We start from the raw sequence: 19,470 nt of genomic DNA on the forward strand, positions 1-19,470 counted from the left end.
CTACAAGCCAATTAAACATAATTATTTTGTTTAAATATAATTATAATTATGTTGAGTTTTAATAATAATATTCATAATATATGTCATGTGCTAAATGATATATGACTTTGTATGCAGATGTAAATAAAATTTTAATACTATACTTTTTATCTATACATTTTACAACACATTTATTGCATATTTATTTAAATTGATTATTAATGTATATTACTAAAGAAATTATGAACAACATATAATTGAATAATATCATTTAAAAAATATCATTTATATTACTCTAAAATGAATATTATTTAGCTTTGGTGTCATAATTGTATAAACAATATTCAGGATACTAATTCAAAAGTGTAATGCTTATAAATAATAAACGAAATTCCAATAAAATAATTGTATCATTATTAATTACATGGAAGAGATCATTCTTGTGTGTAATTTATTGTTTCAAATAATAATAAAAACAAAAATACAATCAATTAATACTAACAATTCAAATAAATATCGTAAAAAATAATAAATTATAAAGATATATAATGTCAATTTTTTACATAAGTACTTCACTTGTTGCTATTGACATTCAAATTATAAAATACAACAAACACAATATATAAACTTTTATCTATAATAATAACAAAGACATTGCAGCGATCAAAGATTTAATATAAACTTCAACTATAATATTCTATAAGATATAGTTTTGTATTTATATAACATGAATTAAATGAGAGTAAAAAAATTTGCAAAATATATATAAAAGTATTACAATAAATATTCATTAAACATCGTACACATTAAAATGTAAATATTGAAATTTTTTCGATAATAATAATGATAATTCTACATTAGCTTATTATATATACTATTATTTATCTGATAAACAATATAGAATAAAATATACTCGATGATGGTAACGTTTATTTTCTGATATATGCATTAATAATGCAAGAAATTTTCATTAATATAATAAGTAAGGAAATTGCAAATATTTTATTTATATTATTATTCTAATGAATCACATCCAAACAATACGTACTCTTCTCGTGATAACCAAAAAGGATTACCTTCAATATATTCGGGTGGTGTTTTATCTATAAGTTATTTAAAAATACAAATTATTTAAAAGTCTTAATAACAAACGTTATCATTATTACTATTTAAGCTTATTAAGAAGAAAAAATGTATAAATATTAATATTACCAGGGTGTGTAGCTAATGATACATGTGTAGATCCCATTGCAACATTCCAACCATGTGTACCAGGACAACTTCTTACTTCCAAAATTTCACTATATTCAGGTAACAATTCTCGCAAATCTTTAGTTAGTCTCGATTTGAAACCAGATAAATCTGTATTACCCCCAGTAAGTAGAATGTGTGAAAGGCAATCGTGCATTGTATCTTCCGGCAAACCAGATGTAACTTCTTTTATTACTTCTGGTAATCCAAGACTAATATACATCATCTCAGGTGCAATATATAATTCTGAACCTAATGACACTCTTTGATACATGGGCTCATTTTGTTCTTCAAACGTTAAATGCTATAAAAAAAAAGTTATTACTGCATAGTTTTATGTAGTGCATTTGTGTTTATAAATTTAATAATTACCCAAAATTGTTTGAATTCATTACAGCTGTCAATTCTAAGATTAATATGTTCTTTTATTTTCTGTACTCCTTCCCTTTCCTCATTTTTAATATTATAACTCAGTCTACATCTCTCTTTTACAGCTAGAGTATCAAGATAAGATATTGGAATTTGATGATATTCTTTACGTTTCCAGTGCATAGCTTGTTTCAAGTGATAAGCAACATGCCAACCACCTACTGGTAACAGTTTCCAACGTTGAGGCATGACTCTTCCGCCAATTACTACAGCAACTGTTGTGTTTAATGCACCACTATCGACTACAATACATGTTTCTATATCCAATATAGCACATGCTGTTAAAGGTTTTGGAACCAAACATACTCTGTAAAGTATGTAAATCACAAATAATGTAAATTTTTATGTTTTTAAAATAATAAAAAATTATATATAACAAAAATACCTTGTTACTTTAACTTCTTGAAATAAATAGTGTAATAATTGTTTCCTTAAAGCAGGATGTATAGCCAATGGCTCGCAAAACATGAGTACTGCATTTGGCTTTTTTAATGTTACATTTAAATCCATTTGATGAAACAAATGATCAAGAAAAATTTTAAGAATTAAAAATGTTCCACTATTTAATAAAGCTTCGGCTGGACTAAAAACTTCAATATTTGGTATACCAAGAATTTTTACGGTATCTGTACAATAACCATTTATAAGTTTCTGATAAATAGAATTAGATTTTGTAAAGGAAAGATAACTATGAAGTTTAATTAATTTTTTCTTTTCTTTAAATAATTGAAATGGATTACAAAATAGACAAAATAGTCTTGTTGTAGGTAATTCAGTATCATGAAATCCTAATAATTTTAATTTCCTTGCTAATGATTTTCCTTTACTTATTGGACATGTACTACAGCTTGGTATATTTGGTATCAGTACCTCCTCCTCATATTCCTTATTAAAATTTTTTGGGACGGCAAACATAGAAAAATGCCTCTTTAAACAATCAGATGGTGTAATTGCCCATGTATATTTATTTCCTATTTCGATTATAACTTTAGCATTTAACTCTTCCACGCAATTTCTTTGACACGTATATCCATTGCAATTGCAACACTTTGGAAATCGTACATTTTCACCTAATGTAATTATCATATGTAGTCTATAACACATTCCCTTAAAATTGACAGAAAATGATTGCAACTGCTTTATGTCAGGAAATTTAAACTGTACTTGCGATAATAACTGTAGCCATTTTACTTTCCTAAAATAGAAGAATCAATGAAAAAAAAATATCATTATAATATTCATTAAATATCTTTATTTTCCAGATATCTTAGTATAAACAATATTTTGTTTATCAACATAATTGATAGAGTTTAAAAACTGCTGACTGACAACTTAACCTCTAACTCACCATAAATATTCGCTACTTGATGTTTTTCTTAAATAACTACAGGTATTACCAAATGCAATAATATCAGGTACATCGCAATGTAATAAAATTTTTATCCAAATCTCTTCAGGAAATATAGCAGGATCCATAATCACTAATAAAAATGATATAAAAAAGTATAGTCAACAATCATGAATTAAATCTTCAGGACATTGAATACGTTAGTCAGATTCAAGATTATAATACTAGCAGTAAATTGACTTAAGGCTGTTCATCAACCTTGGTTTTATAATGGTTTACGCTAGCAATGAATAGAGACATAATTATTAACAAATTGTGATGAACAAGGTCTAATTTTAAAAATGAATGTTTAAACAAAGACAAGGAATGCTTTAAATAAAGAAATGGAAATTTTATATGAAACTTTATGTACATGGAATATAATATAATGTTCTTAAAGTATGTTATTATTTCAAATAACTTAATACTGTCATTTAAACTTACAATTAATCGCATTTAATTAAAAAATGTATAAAAATTATTCTGTCAATAATTGACAGCATATTTAATTATTTGGCATACTTAAAATAAGATGAATTAGAAAACTTCTGATAATAATGCTTCGATATATGGATTTTTATGAGAACGAATTTCTTTTTTATATTCTAAGATCTTATCTCTTAGCTCTGGATTTGGTAAAGATTTATCTAATGTTTTGCATTTATTGAAAAACTCGGCTATCAAACCATCAGCTTCCTATAATAAAATTATATAAAATGTAAATAAGAATATTATTATATAAATAATGTAACATAAATCAATAAGAAACTATTATTTTCAGACCTTTATAATTTTTCGCTTTTTTTCTGGACAATTAGATCCTTCAAAAACTGTTCCTTGATAATCCTCTAATTCTGTTTGTTTTCGCTTAGCAAACTGTAATACACATTATTAATTAATTTATCTTTATTTTTAATACAAGGTATATTGTTCCAAATTTACCTCTATTACGTTATTTGGAAAATTAGCCATCTTAGCAACATGAATACCGAAGCTTTGATCACAAACACCAGGCTTTATCTTATAAAGTAAAGTAAGTTTATCGTTTTGTACAAGAGCTGTTACGTGTTGATTTTTAACAGTAGATATTTCCTCAGAAAGTCTCGTAACTTCATGAAAATGTGTTGCAAATAAGCAATAAGATTTAATTTCTTTTGCTAGATGCCTAAAAAAGTAAATATCATATTATTCAAGAAATAATTCTATTGTAAACAATATATGTATTATTTTAGATTAAAATATAAATTTTACTCTGCTATGGACCAAGCAATACCACATCCTTCATACGTTGATGTACCTCTACCAAGTTCATCAATAATGACAAGTGAATTAGATGTTGCTGTCTATAAATAATATGAAAATAATTAAAATAATTAAAAAAAAAAAAAAAGAGAAAAAATATATACTTTCTTCTTGAAAAACACTCATTAATTTAATTAGCCTTTCATTAATTTAACATACCCTTAAAATAGCAGCTGTTTCTATCATTTCCATCATAAACGTTGAGAGCCCTTTTAATTGTGAATCATCAGCTCCAATTCTTGCTAATATACAATCCAATAAAGATATTGTTGCTTTATCACAAGGAACAAAACTTCCAATGTGTGCCATTAATGCAGTTACACCAGCAGAACGTATATACGTACTTTTACCGCCCATGTTTGGACCAGTTATAATGTAACAATGAATCTCATCTAAAATTATTTAAGAATTAATATAAACTATGATAATCTTTACAAATCTAATACTTCATTAATTTATTATGTTGACCTCTTTTGAAATATACGTCGTTAGCGATATAATCTACACCGTCTTGTATTTCCAAACAAGGATGTCTCACTTGAATAAGATTAAATTCGCCGTGCTCACTAGAAAGCATTTCTGGGCGTATGTATGCTTTATGTGCGTTTGCTGCAGCTAAGGCAAATGCCACGAGAACGTCAAGACACGCGATAACGTCTCCAATACTTTTAATCGGACTAGTATATCCGGCTATATAAATTCAACATATAATAAAATACGTATAAATTCTGTTTATCACTATAATTTATAATTATATACTAACCTGCAATTTCAATAATTTCTGTAACAACAGTTTTCTGTTGAGTTGTATATTTCTCTCTAGCAGCAATATATTCATCATTCAATTCACTTAATTTATTATTTCTAAATCTTACACCACTTTTGTTGGAGTCTAATATAGAATAATTCTTTTTATTTCTTAGTATCTTTTCTTCCTTTAATGTTATTCGAAAGTAATAGCCAAACTGTTGATTGGTTTCCAATTTTAATGATTTTCCTGATTCTAAACTCAAATCATCAGCTACTTTACTTAATTGAGATTGTACTTTTTCTTCCATTTCATTCATTTCTTCCTTTAGTTCTGTTAGGAATTTATTATTATTATATTAGGATTTATATGCATTTATATGCATTTATATGCAATATAGATAGAATTGAAATAAAAAAAATGTAACGCTCGATTTTTATCTTGTTGAATAATAAACAAACATAACAACTACCTATTTATACCTTTTAATTCATCGTCAAAATCTGGACGTACTAAAAAATCTCCCTTTTCCGCTGCATCTAAATCAATAGTCTGCTCAATCATTTGTTGAAATTTATCCATATCGTTAACAAGTTCTTTTAATGGATTTATAATCAATTCTTTTAATGCTGTTATATCAGAAGCATCAGAAAGTTGTTGTATCAATCTTGGCAAATGAGACACGCTCATATAAATTCTACAAGTAAATATATAAATTTAAAAATATAACTAGTATAATAAAATAAATTATTTCTCTGGTAGTTCGTATCAAGATATACAATAAAATAGAGATTTTATATATTGTAAAATATAATATTAGTAACATACTTGTAACAGTCTTGAAGATGAGCTTTTTTTCTACATAATTTTTTAGCTAATTGTTGTAAGTCTGGTATACGTCTTAAATGATCTTCGCTAAGGGCAGATCTCAATTCATTGCTTTTGACTAATACTTCTACAATATCATGTCTTTCTTTTATAAGTGCCAAATCTGTAAGAGGCTGCCTAATCCATTGTGCAATTAATCTATGACCTTGTGGAGTTCTGCATTTATCCAATAAAGTCAAAATACTTGCAGGTACATTTCCATTTAAATTAGAAGATACATCTAAACGAGGCTCAATATTAAGAGCTTTTATAGCTGCTGTATCCAATTTTAAATAGCGTGATTGTTTTATTTGTTCTAGGCTAAATTGATGAATATTTCCCTCATCAGACGTCAGCTGAAATTTAATTTTAAAGTATCATTTATCTCTATTAAAAAAAAAAAAAAAAAAAAAAAATATTTCTCTCTTAAAAATTATAATTATATGAAAAATATACTTACATCCAAATATTTAATTAATGCAGATGTAGCTGACATAGCTAATGTTAAATTTACTTCAGGTAAAGATTGAGCATTTTGTTGCTGGCCTTTTTTAAATTTGATTAATGTATTTAAATCTTGTACAACTGAATCACTAGAAAACTCGCTCTTTTTTCTTAAAGTAACTAAAATATTACTTCTTTCTATTACCTAAAAAATATATGATAACAAAAATTAGATAAATCTAATCTATAATATTTCATATAAAAATATATTCTCTATAATTAACCAACCTGCTTTAAAGTATCAAACTCATAACTACCTTCTCCTTGAACTAGCAAACATTCTTTTGGATTAAGTGTAACAATAAATGTTTCTAAATTTGAGAAAGATTCACTATCTTGGAATTCACAAACTGAGAAAGAAGTTGCTACAGTATCAAGACAGCTTAAACCTACGATCTATATATCATAAATTATAAAATATTATACATTTTATTATAAACATATTTCTACATAAATATACATCAGTAATTTAAATAAAATCTATAATAAGTATAAATCAATATTGTTTTATATACAAACGTTATACAAACGTTATACAAACGTTATACAAACTTACTCTGGATTTTCCTTCTATCCCTAATTTTATAGCAATTACTGACACTCCAAGTGCAATATCATTGTTAGCAAATAATGTATCTTCAAATTGTGACAGATTACCAGGTGATCCTTTATATTCTAATACCCAGTTTTGATTTTTTGACGATCCTTGATTGATGTAAACTTCTACTCTATATTGTTTTACTAATAATAAGTCACGTATAAATGCCTCAAAATGACTTTTATTTAATATAACACCTTCAGTTTTATGAGGTTCTATAATAAAAAAATTAAATTCTTAAATAATAATTTTTTATAACAACAAAATTAAAATTTCACAATAACTTACCAGCACCAAGCATTTTGCAAACAGATGTTGTTTTAAAAACTTCTTTGGCAGCGAATAAAGCATCGCTTCCATGTAATGTATAATAATCACCTCTGTTAAAAAATCGTATAGTAGAACTTGATTTCTAAAATAAACGTATTAACATTATTTTTTTTTAAATAGTTTTTTAATCAATTATATTTTGATTAATAAATTATTATATATAGTAACATTATAATTTTGTATCCAATGCATATGTTAATAGAAATTGTATATGTACGTATAATTTATACTTATTGATGTTATATATAATTGATTAGCATCGACCTACTTACTAGCCTTGACCTACTTACGCAATGAATACACTCAAAGTGATAAAAATTATTAATGTTAATATTGATGTTAAATATGCGCAATTTAAGGAAATATTTGTTGTAAAAATTAATATATCTTGTATTAATGTTAATTAATGTTTGCATATGTACAAATTTCCAAAATTCAATAAATCAAATTCTATTTTAATTTAAATTTTATTTTTAATAATAATTGTATTGTAAATAATATTTTAGAAATATTACCAAAAGGGTATTTTAAACAGGATATATAATACAATTTTCAGAAATATTTATTTACTCATTACTGAGAAAATTTGAAATCTTGTAATATATCTATAGGTCAATGTCTATCGGAAGGTCAGATTGTTGAATGAGTATAAATAAAACATAAGAATTCTCGAAAAGTATTGATGCACATACTTCAAGCATAAAATAATACAAAAATATATAAGAATGAATTAAATAAGATCAAGAAAGTTTTGCATAAATAAATACATAGTTAAATGAATAATGTGTTATAACATTTTATAGATCATTGATTAAATTATAAATTTACATAGACTTTATTTTTATTATACTATATATTATAATATATATATTATTATTATTATATTTGTTATATATTTATATTGTACTTTGAAATATATTTATTATATGTTGTGATCTATATTTTCATTACTGATTATTAAAATATTACATATTCAGAAAGTATTGGTACAATCCAGAAAATCTATTGACGCCCATAATAATGAGGTCATCATAAAATATTATTACGATAAAAGATCAGAGTTCATATTCCAGGAAGACAAATAATTTATGTTATAAGTAGGCTACCATAAAATTAGGCAATATATTTTATTTAATTGAAATTAATGTATAATCACAATTATTATGCGAAATGAATATTAAAAGTTATTGTAATGTTATAATATTAAAAGATTGTATACTTGATTTTTGTTATATATTTTACATAATGAGTATTTCTTTAGTACATAAGAGTAACCTTGAAATTATATTTGCTAATCTTGTGAATGAAAGTAATAATACAGTGAAGATCTTATAGACAAAGGATGACTTAATCTGTGACACATCACACTAAATATGGAAATGCTATTACCTGGAAGCCAGTATTACTTTTCATCCTGCTTTCATTCTTACATAAATAAAATAAATCATTCTTATTTATGTTATAAACCAAAGACATGTACATTTATATAATTCTATAAGAAAAACTAGAGAGATTTATTTATATGGTTATAAACAGAGAATTATTTATATGAGAAGATATATTATATATGCATATAAAAAAAAAAAGAATAAATAAATAAATAAATAAATAAAAATAAAATAACATAAATGACAATAAATGAGAAATGTACATTTATATTATATTGCAGAATTTGATATACTTTTACCACGAAGTCTCAGTGATAAGTAAGTATATGAAGAAAAGAGAAGAAATAAGAAAAACCCAGAATTCTGATACGAAGAAGGGGAAACTGACATAAATGCTATTGCTGCAATCTGCTTCTGTCATATGTTATTCTTCAATGTTAGTGAGAACATCTTTAGATTAGCAAGTGAATTAAAAGTGTGTCTTGGTCATTTATTCCAAGGTAATAAAGCAATATTTTTTAATAATAAATTTTGTTATATTACGAATATAATAGAATATAAAAATTTAATTAATGAATAATTTCAAAGATTATAATAAATATTTTGTAATTAATGATAAATATAAAAATCATAAAAAATTCATAACTTATTTACTGTTATTTAAATATGTTTTATATATATTTGATTATTACATACAATTTACTATAAATTTTAACAGAAATCCTCTTTTTTTATTTCACAGACCAGTCTAAATATGGCAATGAAAAGGATAATTATCTTATCCATTTTATTTACACAATCATTATGTGCACCCAATGGTTGCATAGAAAGCTGTACTACTACTTATCGAAAAGTCAATTCTTATAGAACTCATCAAGTATCTAGTAATCTTAATGATCATGCAGATTTGGTAACAGATTCAAATATAAGAAACATAAATCATTTAAATCTTGATTACAATAGACCTGGTAACTGGACAGAACAAAATGAGTATAAAACAGATGGTGGTCATGGTAAAGTTTACGAAGAGCAAGGACAATATGTTGAAGGTTCAAAGCGTGTAAGATATTTTAAAAAGAATTATACTTCTTCATATTCTAATACTCATGTAAATAATCCAGATTTAATACAGTCAGAAAGATTAATCAATCAAAATAGATACAATTCTATGCATAATACTGACAGTCAAAGAATATATGAGCAATCAAGAAATTCAGAATCATATAAACAAGAACATAATTATAATACATTACATAATGATAAGTTAGAACAATCGTACAGAGGAAGAGAAAGTCATAATGAAAGACATGAGATTTTTGGAGAATTAAGTGATAATTTACAAGTGAGTCAACATGGAATGTCTGGTGGTGATTCAGAATTGTTACAAGGTCAAAATCGACATATTGAAATAAGACCTGGCAATTGGTCTCAAGTTAATACATATAGAACTGATGGAGGACATGGACGTGTTTTTGAAGAGGAGGGACAATATGTTACTGGTCCAAAAACAACTCGTTATTACCAACAAAATTATACTTCTCAATATAGTACAAGCACCAATCCTAAACATGAGATTGCTTCAAATATACATGATTTGCAAAATACAATACAAAAAGTAAATCAGGAATTCAAAAATCTGGAAACAGAAATTCATCGATCATCTCATTCCAAACATATGGCATCAAGTAACACTTTGCATACAGGTACCATGAATTTAATTCAAGACAATGTAACACCTAGTTATAAAAATAATGATCTACAAGTTGCTGAAAGTGCTGATTATAGACATAGAGATCAAAATGAGTATATGCCTACTATTGGAATAATATATAATGTACCTCAAAATCAATTGCCAAATAGACAAACTCTTACTGCTGAGGATGCATTATACAGAAATCAAGACAATGTATATAATAGAAATATACCAAATATTCAACACCAAAGAGAAGAAACATATATTTCTCAATCTCATACAAATGTTTTACCCAGTCATATTCAACCTCAAATTAGTGAAAATAGTAATTATCAAAGAGAACATTTTGATACACGCCAATCACAAATGAGACAAAATTATCAATCTGTAGATAATGTACAACATGGTAGATTGAATGAAAACATTGATAATTATCCATATACAAGAGACCAAAGAATACAACATCAACAAGGTTGGGATGCTATGGGACAAAGAAGTGAAATTGTTAATACTAATCCATATGACAGAAATCATTATTCTTCACATCACAGAAGTAGGGCATACAACATGGAAGTTGTTCGTACAGTAGGTAATAATTACAATCCAGGCTATACAGCACATTCACAACAGGTAGTTACTGGCACACATGGGATTGATCCAGGAATGCAATATGAAGATTGTACTCATGAAATGGAGCAAAGTCAACATAGATATAACAGAAAATATAAACGTAATGCAGACTATCATCGACATAGTGACAGTCAGCAACAACAGCAATATGGCAGATTTCCCAAAAATCCTAAACATTATCAACCAGAAAAACTGGCATATAGTGATAATGAACTTCAATTGTTACAACAACAAAATCAAGATTTAACTCAACAGAGTGAAGACTTGACACAACAAACAAGTGGATTTGATGACTTAACACAACAGACTTCGGGACATTTAGAATTTGGACAACAGACACAGAATCATAGATATCCTAGTAGTCAAAAATATGAAGATTTGACTCAACAAAACGAAGATTTAACTCAACAAACAGGTGGATTTGATGATTTAACACAACAGACTTCGGGACATTTGGAATTTGGACAACAAACACAGAATCATAGATATCCTAATAATCAAAAATATGAAGATTTGACTCAACAAAATGAAGATTTAACTCAACAAACAGGTGGATTTGATGATTTAACACAACAGACTTCGGGACATTTGGAATTTGGACAACAAACACAGAATCACAGATATCCCAGTAGTTCAAATCAAAAATATGAAGATCTAACTCAACAGAGTGACGATCTAACTCAACAAACAGGTGGATTTGATGATTTAACACAACAAACTTCAGGACATTTAGAATTCGGCCAACAAACACAACAGGTACAGAATCATAGAAATCGCAGTAGACATAATCAACATATTGAAGATTTAACTCAACAGAGTGATGATCTTACTCAACAAACAGGTGGATTTGATGATTTAACACAACAGACTTCAGGACATTTAGAATTTGGACAGCAGACACAGAATCACAGAAATCCGAATAGTTTAAGTCAAAAATATGAAGATTTAACTCAACAAACAGGTGGATTTGACGATTTAACACAACAAACTTCGGGACATTTAGAATTCGGCCAACAAACACAACAGGTACAGAATCATAGAAATCGCAGTAGACATAATCAACATATTGAAGATTTAACTCAACAGAGTGACGATCTAACTCAACAAACAGGTGGATTTGATGATTTAACGCAACAAACTTCAGGACATTTAGAATTCGGCCAACAGACACAACAGACACAGAATCGCAGAAATCGCAGTAGACATAATCAACGTGTTGAAGATTTAACTCAACAGAGTGATGATCTTACTCAACAAACAGGTGGATTTGATGATTTAACACAACAGACTTCAGGACATTTAGAATTTGGACAGCAGACACAAAATCACAGAAATCCGAATAGTTTAAGTCAAAAATATGAAGATTTAACTCAACAAACAGGTGGATTTGACGATTTAACACAACAAACTTCGGGACATTTAGAATTCGGCCAACAAACACAACAGGTACAGAATCATAGAAATCGCAGTAGACATAATCAACATATTGAAGATTTAACTCAACAGAATGACGATCTAACTCAACAAACAGGTGGATTTGATGATTTAACGCAACAAACTTCAGGACATTTAGAATTCGGCCAACAGACACAACAGGTACAGAATCATAGAAATCGCAGTAGACATAATCAACGTGTTGAAGATTTAACTCAACAGAGTGATGATCTAACTCAACAAACAGGTGGATTTGATGATTTAACACAACAGACTTCGGGACATTTGGAATTTGGACAGCAGACACAGAATCACAGAAATCCAAGTAGTTTAAGTCAAAAGCATGAAGATTTAACTCAACAAACAGGTGGATTTGATGATTTAACGCAACAAACATCAGGACATTTAGAATTTGGACAACAGACACAGAATCAAAGATACCCCAGTAATTCAAATCAAAAATATGAAGATTTAACTCAACAAAGCGATGATCTAACTCAACAAACAGGTGGATTTGACGATTTAACACAACAAACTTCGGGACACTTAGAATTTGGGCAACAGACACAACAGACACAGAATCGCAGAAATCGCAGTAGATATAATCAACATATTGAAGATTTAACTCAACAGAGTGATGATCTAACTCAACAAACAGGTGGATTTGATGATTTAACACAACAAACTTCGGGACACTTAGAATTTGGGCAACAGACACAACAGACACAGAATCGCAGAAACCACAGTAGACATAATCAACATATTGAAGATTTAACTCAACAGAGTGATGATCTTACTCAACAAACAGGTGGATTTGATGATTTAACACAACAGACTTCGGGACATTTGGAATTTGGACAGCAGACACAAAATCACAGAAATCCGAATAGTTTAAGTCAAAAATATGAAGATTTAACTCAACAAACAGGTGGATTTGATGATTTTACGCAAGAAACTTCGGGACATTTAGAATTTGGGCAACAGACACAACAGGTACAGAATCATAGAAATCGCAATAGAGATAATCAACATACAGATGATTTAACACAACAGACCTCGGGACATTTAGAATTTGGTCAGCAACATCAAAAACCAAGTAGTCATAATAAGCGTTTTGAAGATTTTACTGATTGGAGTAATAATCCAACTCAAACAAGTGGATATGATGATTTGATACAACAAACTTTTGGAAATTTAGAATTTGGACAACAGTTACAGAACCAAAGATATTCTACCAGCCATAATCAGCAATTTACAGGTGAACAATATTTCCATCCAAGTGTATCTGGAACTGGAGAACAATCAGATCTGAATGAAAATAAACCTTTACATTTACTGACACCAGCACCAAAACCGAGATGGAAGCCAAGATATACAACTTCTAATCAATTCATAACTGATAACAATAAAGAATCAAATGTACATATTCATCATTCAAGTGATGTTGCTGATACAACTATTTCATATCAAGTATCAGATGATTCAAAATCTAATCAAGAAATTGAAAGAAATAATGAGTTTAACTCTGGAAATCTTCAATCTTCAAATCAGCAAGAAGTCTCAAATCAGCCAAATATTCAAACAGTCGATAAAGATGGAAGTCAGCAACATCAACAACAAAATTTCCACAAAAGAATTGGGTTCACTAAAGGCGGACATAGATTTAGACATATTTATAGGCAATCAACACAAAGTGAATATCAAAATAATTATGGAGAATCTCAATCTCAATTAAATCAAGATCCTAATCGAGAAGAAATGTATAAGAAAGAAAATCAAAACAATAATCAAGAGAATGTCCCTTCTCAAAACAATAATCCAGGTGGTAAAATAGAACCACGTATTTTAGTAGCATATGGTGGTGGCCCATATGATGCTAATCATAGTGATGATATTTTTAATCATGTAACACAAAATCCTAGTGCTACGTTACCTCCTTATTCAGATGGTGTAGATTCATGGGATATTAGAGAGAAACCAAGAGAAGTAATTCCTCTGTCTACTACGACTACAGTAATACCAGAAATACCAGAAACACCAGAAATAACAGAAAAAGTTGATACCGAAGCACCACCAACATTCTGGACAAGACTCGGTCATAAATTTACAACTAGTTTTGATAAAGCAAAAGAAAAAGCTAAAGATCTATTTGGTTAAATATAATTTTTTAATTTAATTCATTTTTAATCTATATCCTATAAAGAATTATAATATATATGTTTTATTTACCACAGATAATATATTCAATTTGTATATAAGCTCAAATAATATCAATATTCAATTTATGATATTATAATCTAAAGCATTTTCACAAATTAATCATATAATTTAGTATTATAAAATGATAAAGCATAATGTATTAAGATAAATATAAAATTATGATGCAGATTGATTTTTTGTAATTTTATAATTATAAGTAAATACGTTATCATTCCACAATGGTATCATAAACTTTTAAAACAAAATAAATATTAATATTACATATAAACGTTTACTTACTTCTGGAAGATTCTTGAAATACCTAACAAAACTGATTTGAGAAGGTGGATCTGAAATATTTAATTATATATTATTATAACAAAAGAGAGAACAACTTAAGAACAAAGGTTATTTACCCATACTAAATTGTTGATTTGGTTGTACAGCCATTATTAATATAAAAATAGTACGTTTAATATTTTCGAAAAAAAAAAAAAAAAGAAAAAAAAAGTAGAATTAATAAAAAAATTAAATAATTGAAAATATACACGTCTCAAAATTAACCGTATCGTGCAATTAGATTCACGCACATTAAGTTCGAGTATGATAGAAGATTTTTCAGCTTCCCGCGAAAAGATGATACTTGTAACAGTATAAGAAAAAAGTCTCTAAAATGTAAAAATAAATGTCTCTAGACAAACTTTTATACTGAACGTCATAGTTTGACTAATATCATCGTCAAAGTATTGGTTAGAATTTTAATTATCGCACTTTATAAATTTTAAAACATCATGCTTAGAATAAAATAAGCAAGTGGAACTCATAATTTATTTATTATAAAAAAAGTGATCTCTTCTAATCGATAACCTTATACTAAAATCGATAAACGTATATTGAAGTATGATAGCAGTGAATCACATGTATTACTAATAAATTAGTAATTAAAGTTGTGAACATTTGATCTGTGAAATATATCGCAGTGAATAAATACCATTATATGGCTGTTGTTCAAAAAAATTTTATTTGAAATCTAAAAAGAATATGAGTTTCTGCATATATGATTCAGATATTGTTGTATGCAACAATGACCATCTCATAATATACAACATCGATAATAACTTAATAAATACCATAGCACTACCTCAGTTGGAATGTAATAAGGTAGTTAATATACATAACAATGTAGATATAGAATCATATCACATGATAATAAGTACAACATTTTCTAACGATGGCAAATATTTTTTGGTATGTACAAATCGTAAACAATTGTGTTTATATGAAAGAAAAAGTAAAAGGCTTATATCAAACAGAATATTATCTAGAGCAGCAAGCAAAGTAATATTTTCTCCAAACAATGATATAATTGTTGCCGATAAGGCTGGAGATGCTTATCTATTTTCTACCGCAAATCCTATAGAAAATGGAACATTACTCTTGGGACATTTATCAATGCTGCTGGATATACTTGTCACGGAAGATGGAAAGTATATTTTAACAACTGATAGAGATGAAAAGATTCGTGTATCAATGTTTCCACATTCATATAATATTGTATCTTATTGTCTTGGACATAGTAAATTTGTAACGAATATTTGTGAACTACCTCATAAAAAAAAAATTCTAATATCCTCGGGAGGAGATGGAACTTTCATGTTATGGAATTATGAATATGGTAGAGAATTATTAACCATTAATTTTAGTGAAAAAATTGCTAAATATAATATTGACAAATTTAATCAAATTCTTAAAACCAATCATTATGAAGAATACGTAAATGTCTTACCTGTGAAACATTTAAAAGCTATGGCACTTGATAAATTATCGTCTTTACTTGTTATAAGTTTTTATAGTAGTAATATATTACTGATATATATCATTGATGAAACAGTGGAATCACAATTAACAGCTACTTGGATTGAAACTATAATAATGGAAGATGAACCTTTAGATTGTTTTTTAAAAAATCATCGAATGTGGGTTTTAACCAATTCAGGAGTGAATATATATATTTTGAAGAATAATCATTTTGTATTGGACTCAATTACAAATAATATATTAAAAGAATTGAATGAAGTTTGGATGTCATTGAATAATAATACACTTACGCAAAATTTATTCCCTATTTTGTACAAAAGAAAATATGATAATGTACAACAGTATTTAGAAAGAAAAAAATCACGTCTATCTAATACTTTGGAATAAGTATTTTCAGTTAACAAAATAAAATTCCAAAAAACGAAAAAAGAAAGAAAAGAAAAGAAAAATAAGCATACAACATCATGTATTATAAATGTAAATTCATCTCATTATTTGAATAATAAAAGCATGACAAGTTTACATGAATTTATGATATCAGACAAAATATATTGATGACGAGTTAAGCATGATTAATATATTATTAATATGCAAATTCACATGAAAATGTATGTATTGTTAAGATAAAATAAGGCTATTTTATTGATTTATTTGTATCATTCACTAAATCACAATAGCTATGTTGCTTTCTTATACTGGTTTGTAATCTAACTTTGATTCAAGTTTCTTATTATCTGAAACTTTCCTTACAGCTTTCATAAAATCTTCTTGGACAACATATTCTCTCTCCAATCTTATTGCAAATAATCCAGCTTCTGTGCAAACATTTCTTAAATCTGCTCCATTAAATCCATCTGATAATTTGACTACTGCCTCATAATCTGTATTAAATATTAGCCAATTATTGTTAAATCATAAAGATTATATATATTATACATTACATATTAATATATTTACCAATGTCACCATGCTTAGCAATTGGACCTGCATGAATTTTCAAAATTTCAAGTCGTGCTTGTTCGTTAGGTAACGGTATTTCAATCTTTCTGTCCAAACGACCGGGTCTTAACAGAGCAGGGTCCAAAGTATCAGGTCTATTTGTTGCCATTATCATTTTAACTTGACCTAAAGAATCAAAGCCGTCCATTTGATTTAATAATTCCATTAGAGTTCTTTGAATTTCTCTATCTGCACTAGTTCCCTCAGAAAATCTTCGCCCGCCTATGTAAAATCAAATAATAATAATATTAAGTAATATTTCTTTTATGTGTATATATATTTTTTTTTTTATACTATTAACTTTATCAGAATGCCGTTTCTATATAAAAAATTTTACCTATAGCATCAATTTCATCCATGAATATAATACACGGTTGATGATCACGAGCATAATTAAACATTTCTCTGATCAATCGTGCTGATTCTCCAATATATTTGTCTACAATAGCACTTGATACAACTTTCAAGAAATTTGCATCTAATTGACTAGCAACTGCCCTTGCCAGTAGTGTTTTGCCAGTACCAGGTGGACCATATAATAAACATCCCTTAGGTGGAGTAATACCAACTCTTTGAAATAGTTCAGGATTTAATAAAGGTAATTCTATAACTTCTCGTAATTCACGTATTTGTTCGCTTAAACCACCAATAGCAGAATATGTAACATCACCAGGATCTTCATGAGACATATTGTAAACCAATGGATCAACCTAAACGAGATAAAATACAGTTTATAACAAGTATAGACAACTAAAGTATAACATACATTTAATTATTGCATATTAAATTATTTTTACCTCACGTGGTAAATAACGCATTATAGTTAAAGTTGTCATATCAAGAGCAACTCTGGTTCCAGACTTTAATTTATTCTTATCAAGTTGACGTCTGCAACCAACAACATAGCGAGGACCATTTGTTGCTTTTACTATAACTGAAATAACATTACATATTTTTTTAAATTCTTTCTTAAAATAAAACAAAATGTTTCTAGATCTTTTTTTCTTTTTTGTTATATAATATGGTTTTATATTTGTTAAAGCATTTCACTTACATTTCTCTTCTGTAAGTTGTTTAAGAACCTCACCAACAATCTATGGAAAGAAAATATATGTGTGCACATATTGATAATTTTTTACACAAAGAAATATTTAAAACTGTATTTATTAAACAACATGATTTATTTACCTGACCAACACTTTGAAGAGCTTTCAAGTCATTTTCGGACTTGTCATATTGTTTGGTCAAATCTTTTAAGTGTTCCCTCACTATAAATATAAAAAAATATTTAAACATACATATATATATATATATTACACATATACGAAAAGTATAATTTTATATTTATATGTATTTAATTATAGAGGAAATAATAAAATATAAATAACAATTAATAATAAATCAAACATGAAACAAAGAACTATTATAGGAAAATGAGGTTAGGTAATACATACGTTTTTGGAAAGGACAAATTATCTAAAAAAAAAAATAAAAATATATATATCTTACTTTCTTTTAATCGTGATTCTACTTCTTTGTGTTCCAGAAGTTTTTTTCGATAATTTTGAAGAACTTTTTCTCTTACAGAATCCATGGTGACCGCCATTTTTACTTATTTTGCTGTATAACTGTCATTGAAAAAGTTTCTAGGTAGATTCATATAGAATTGACGAAGTTTACTAACTTCATTCTCGATTGTACTTCCATCTACAGTTTGTGATTTCAATAACGGAGTATAAAACAAAATGGAAGTATATAAGAATAATAATCTAATTATTTTCTATTATCTTTTTTTTTAAATTGAAAAATTTCGATAAAAATATATTTAATTGATAATAATAATTAAATTTTACAACCTGTTATTAATTACATATTAAACATTTTTTATTTTTAAAATGAAATTTGAACAGATTC

At 27.2% G+C, this 19,470-nt stretch overlaps 5 protein-coding genes across 7 annotated transcripts; 2 read left to right on the forward strand and 3 right to left on the reverse strand.

The window, feature by feature from the left end:
* Nucleotides 1-889: 889 nt before the first annotated feature.
* On the reverse strand, nt 890-3,289 carry LOC124947800 (actin-related protein 6-like). The gene is made up of 5 exons (XM_047490449.1): nt 3,008-3,289; nt 2,045-2,854; nt 1,603-1,966; nt 1,192-1,534; nt 890-1,082 (listed from the first exon to the last, which is right to left on the reverse strand). The coding sequence occupies exons 1-5, from the start codon at nt 3,133-3,135 to the stop codon at nt 994-996; spliced, it is 1,734 nt and encodes a 577-aa protein (XP_047346405.1). The 5' UTR covers nt 3,136-3,289; the 3' UTR covers nt 890-993.
* Nucleotides 3,290-3,374: 85 nt separating this feature from the next.
* On the reverse strand, nt 3,375-15,371 carry LOC124947796 (DNA mismatch repair protein Msh2). 3 transcript variants are annotated; one of them, XM_047490434.1, is made up of 15 exons: nt 15,156-15,371; nt 15,040-15,089; nt 7,354-7,477; nt 7,024-7,280; nt 6,696-6,863; nt 6,424-6,612; nt 5,925-6,319; nt 5,579-5,793; nt 5,112-5,429; nt 4,817-5,038; nt 4,508-4,740; nt 4,298-4,389; nt 3,989-4,211; nt 3,830-3,922; nt 3,375-3,742 (listed from the first exon to the last, which is right to left on the reverse strand). In XM_047490434.1, the coding sequence occupies exons 1-15, from the start codon at nt 15,187-15,189 to the stop codon at nt 3,584-3,586; spliced, it is 2,772 nt and encodes a 923-aa protein (XP_047346390.1). In that variant the 5' UTR covers nt 15,190-15,371; the 3' UTR covers nt 3,375-3,583. The 3 variants fall into 3 exon arrangements, with proteins under 3 accessions (XP_047346390.1, XP_047346389.1, XP_047346391.1); XM_047490433.1 differs by lacking the exons at nt 15,040-15,089; nt 15,156-15,371 and adding an exon at nt 8,785-8,883; XM_047490435.1 differs by lacking the exons at nt 15,040-15,089; nt 15,156-15,371 and adding an exon at nt 7,564-7,602.
* On the forward strand, nt 9,128-14,787 carry LOC124947795 (uncharacterized protein MAL13P1.304-like). The gene is made up of 2 exons (XM_047490432.1): nt 9,128-9,283; nt 9,526-14,787. Exon 2 carries the CDS (start codon nt 9,538-9,540, stop codon nt 14,695-14,697), a length of 5,160 nt encoding a protein of 1,719 aa, XP_047346388.1. The 5' UTR covers nt 9,128-9,283; nt 9,526-9,537; the 3' UTR covers nt 14,698-14,787.
* On the forward strand, nt 14,832-18,397 carry LOC124947804 (tRNA (guanine-N(7)-)-methyltransferase non-catalytic subunit wdr4). The gene has a single exon (XM_047490455.1). The coding sequence runs from the start codon at nt 15,781-15,783 to the stop codon at nt 16,942-16,944; it is 1,164 nt and encodes a 387-aa protein (XP_047346411.1). The 5' UTR covers nt 14,832-15,780; the 3' UTR covers nt 16,945-18,397.
* Nucleotides 17,025-19,226, reverse strand: LOC124947803 (26S proteasome regulatory subunit 10B). Its single transcript, XM_047490454.1, has 7 exons — nt 19,066-19,226; nt 18,745-18,824; nt 18,611-18,650; nt 18,354-18,490; nt 17,894-18,266; nt 17,515-17,778; nt 17,025-17,438 (listed from the first exon to the last, which is right to left on the reverse strand). Exons 1-7 carry the CDS (start codon nt 19,160-19,162, stop codon nt 17,248-17,250), a joined length of 1,182 nt encoding a protein of 393 aa, XP_047346410.1. The 5' UTR covers nt 19,163-19,226; the 3' UTR covers nt 17,025-17,247.
* Nucleotides 19,227-19,470: the final 244 nt, after the last annotated feature.

The sequence above is a fragment of the Vespa velutina genome, chromosome 3, assembly GCF_912470025.1.
Source record: "Vespa velutina chromosome 3, iVesVel2.1, whole genome shotgun sequence".
Classification (NCBI taxonomy): Eukaryota; Metazoa; Arthropoda; class Insecta; order Hymenoptera; family Vespidae; genus Vespa; species Vespa velutina.

Coding starts and splice junctions, on each gene's coding strand:
- LOC124947804 (XM_047490455.1), top strand. CDS start 15,781: ATGAGTTTCTGCATATATGATTCAGATATTGTTGTATGCAACAATGAC.
- LOC124947795 (XM_047490432.1), top strand. CDS start 9,538: ATGGCAATGAAAAGGATAATTATCTTATCCATTTTATTTACACAATCA.
- LOC124947796 (XM_047490433.1), bottom strand. CDS start 8,877: ATGTACATGTCTTTGGTTTATAACATAAATAAGAATGATTTATTTTAT. Junction 5,794..5,924: donor CATCTTCAAGACTGTTACAA/GTATGTTACTAA, acceptor ATTTACTTGTAG/AATTTATATGAGCGTGTCTC. Junction 4,741..4,816: donor CGACGTATATTTCAAAAGAG/GTCAACATAATA, acceptor AAATAATTTTAG/ATGAGATTCATTGTTACATT.
- LOC124947803 (XM_047490454.1), bottom strand. CDS start 19,162: ATGGCGGTCACCATGGATTCTGTAAGAGAAAAAGTTCTTCAAAATTAT. Junction 18,267..18,353: donor TGCGTTATTTACCACGTGAG/GTAAAAATAATT, acceptor TATCTCGTTTAG/GTTGATCCATTGGTTTACAA. Junction 17,439..17,514: donor TGCTAAGCATGGTGACATTG/GTAAATATATTA, acceptor TATTTAATACAG/ATTATGAGGCAGTAGTCAAA.
- LOC124947800 (XM_047490449.1), bottom strand. CDS start 3,135: ATGGATCCTGCTATATTTCCTGAAGAGATTTGGATAAAAATTTTATTA. Junction 1,967..2,044: donor CAAGAAGTTAAAGTAACAAG/GTATTTTTGTTA, acceptor CATACTTTACAG/AGTATGTTTGGTTCCAAAAC. Junction 1,535..1,602: donor ATGAATTCAAACAATTTTGG/GTAATTATTAAA, acceptor TTTTTTTTATAG/CATTTAACGTTTGAAGAACA.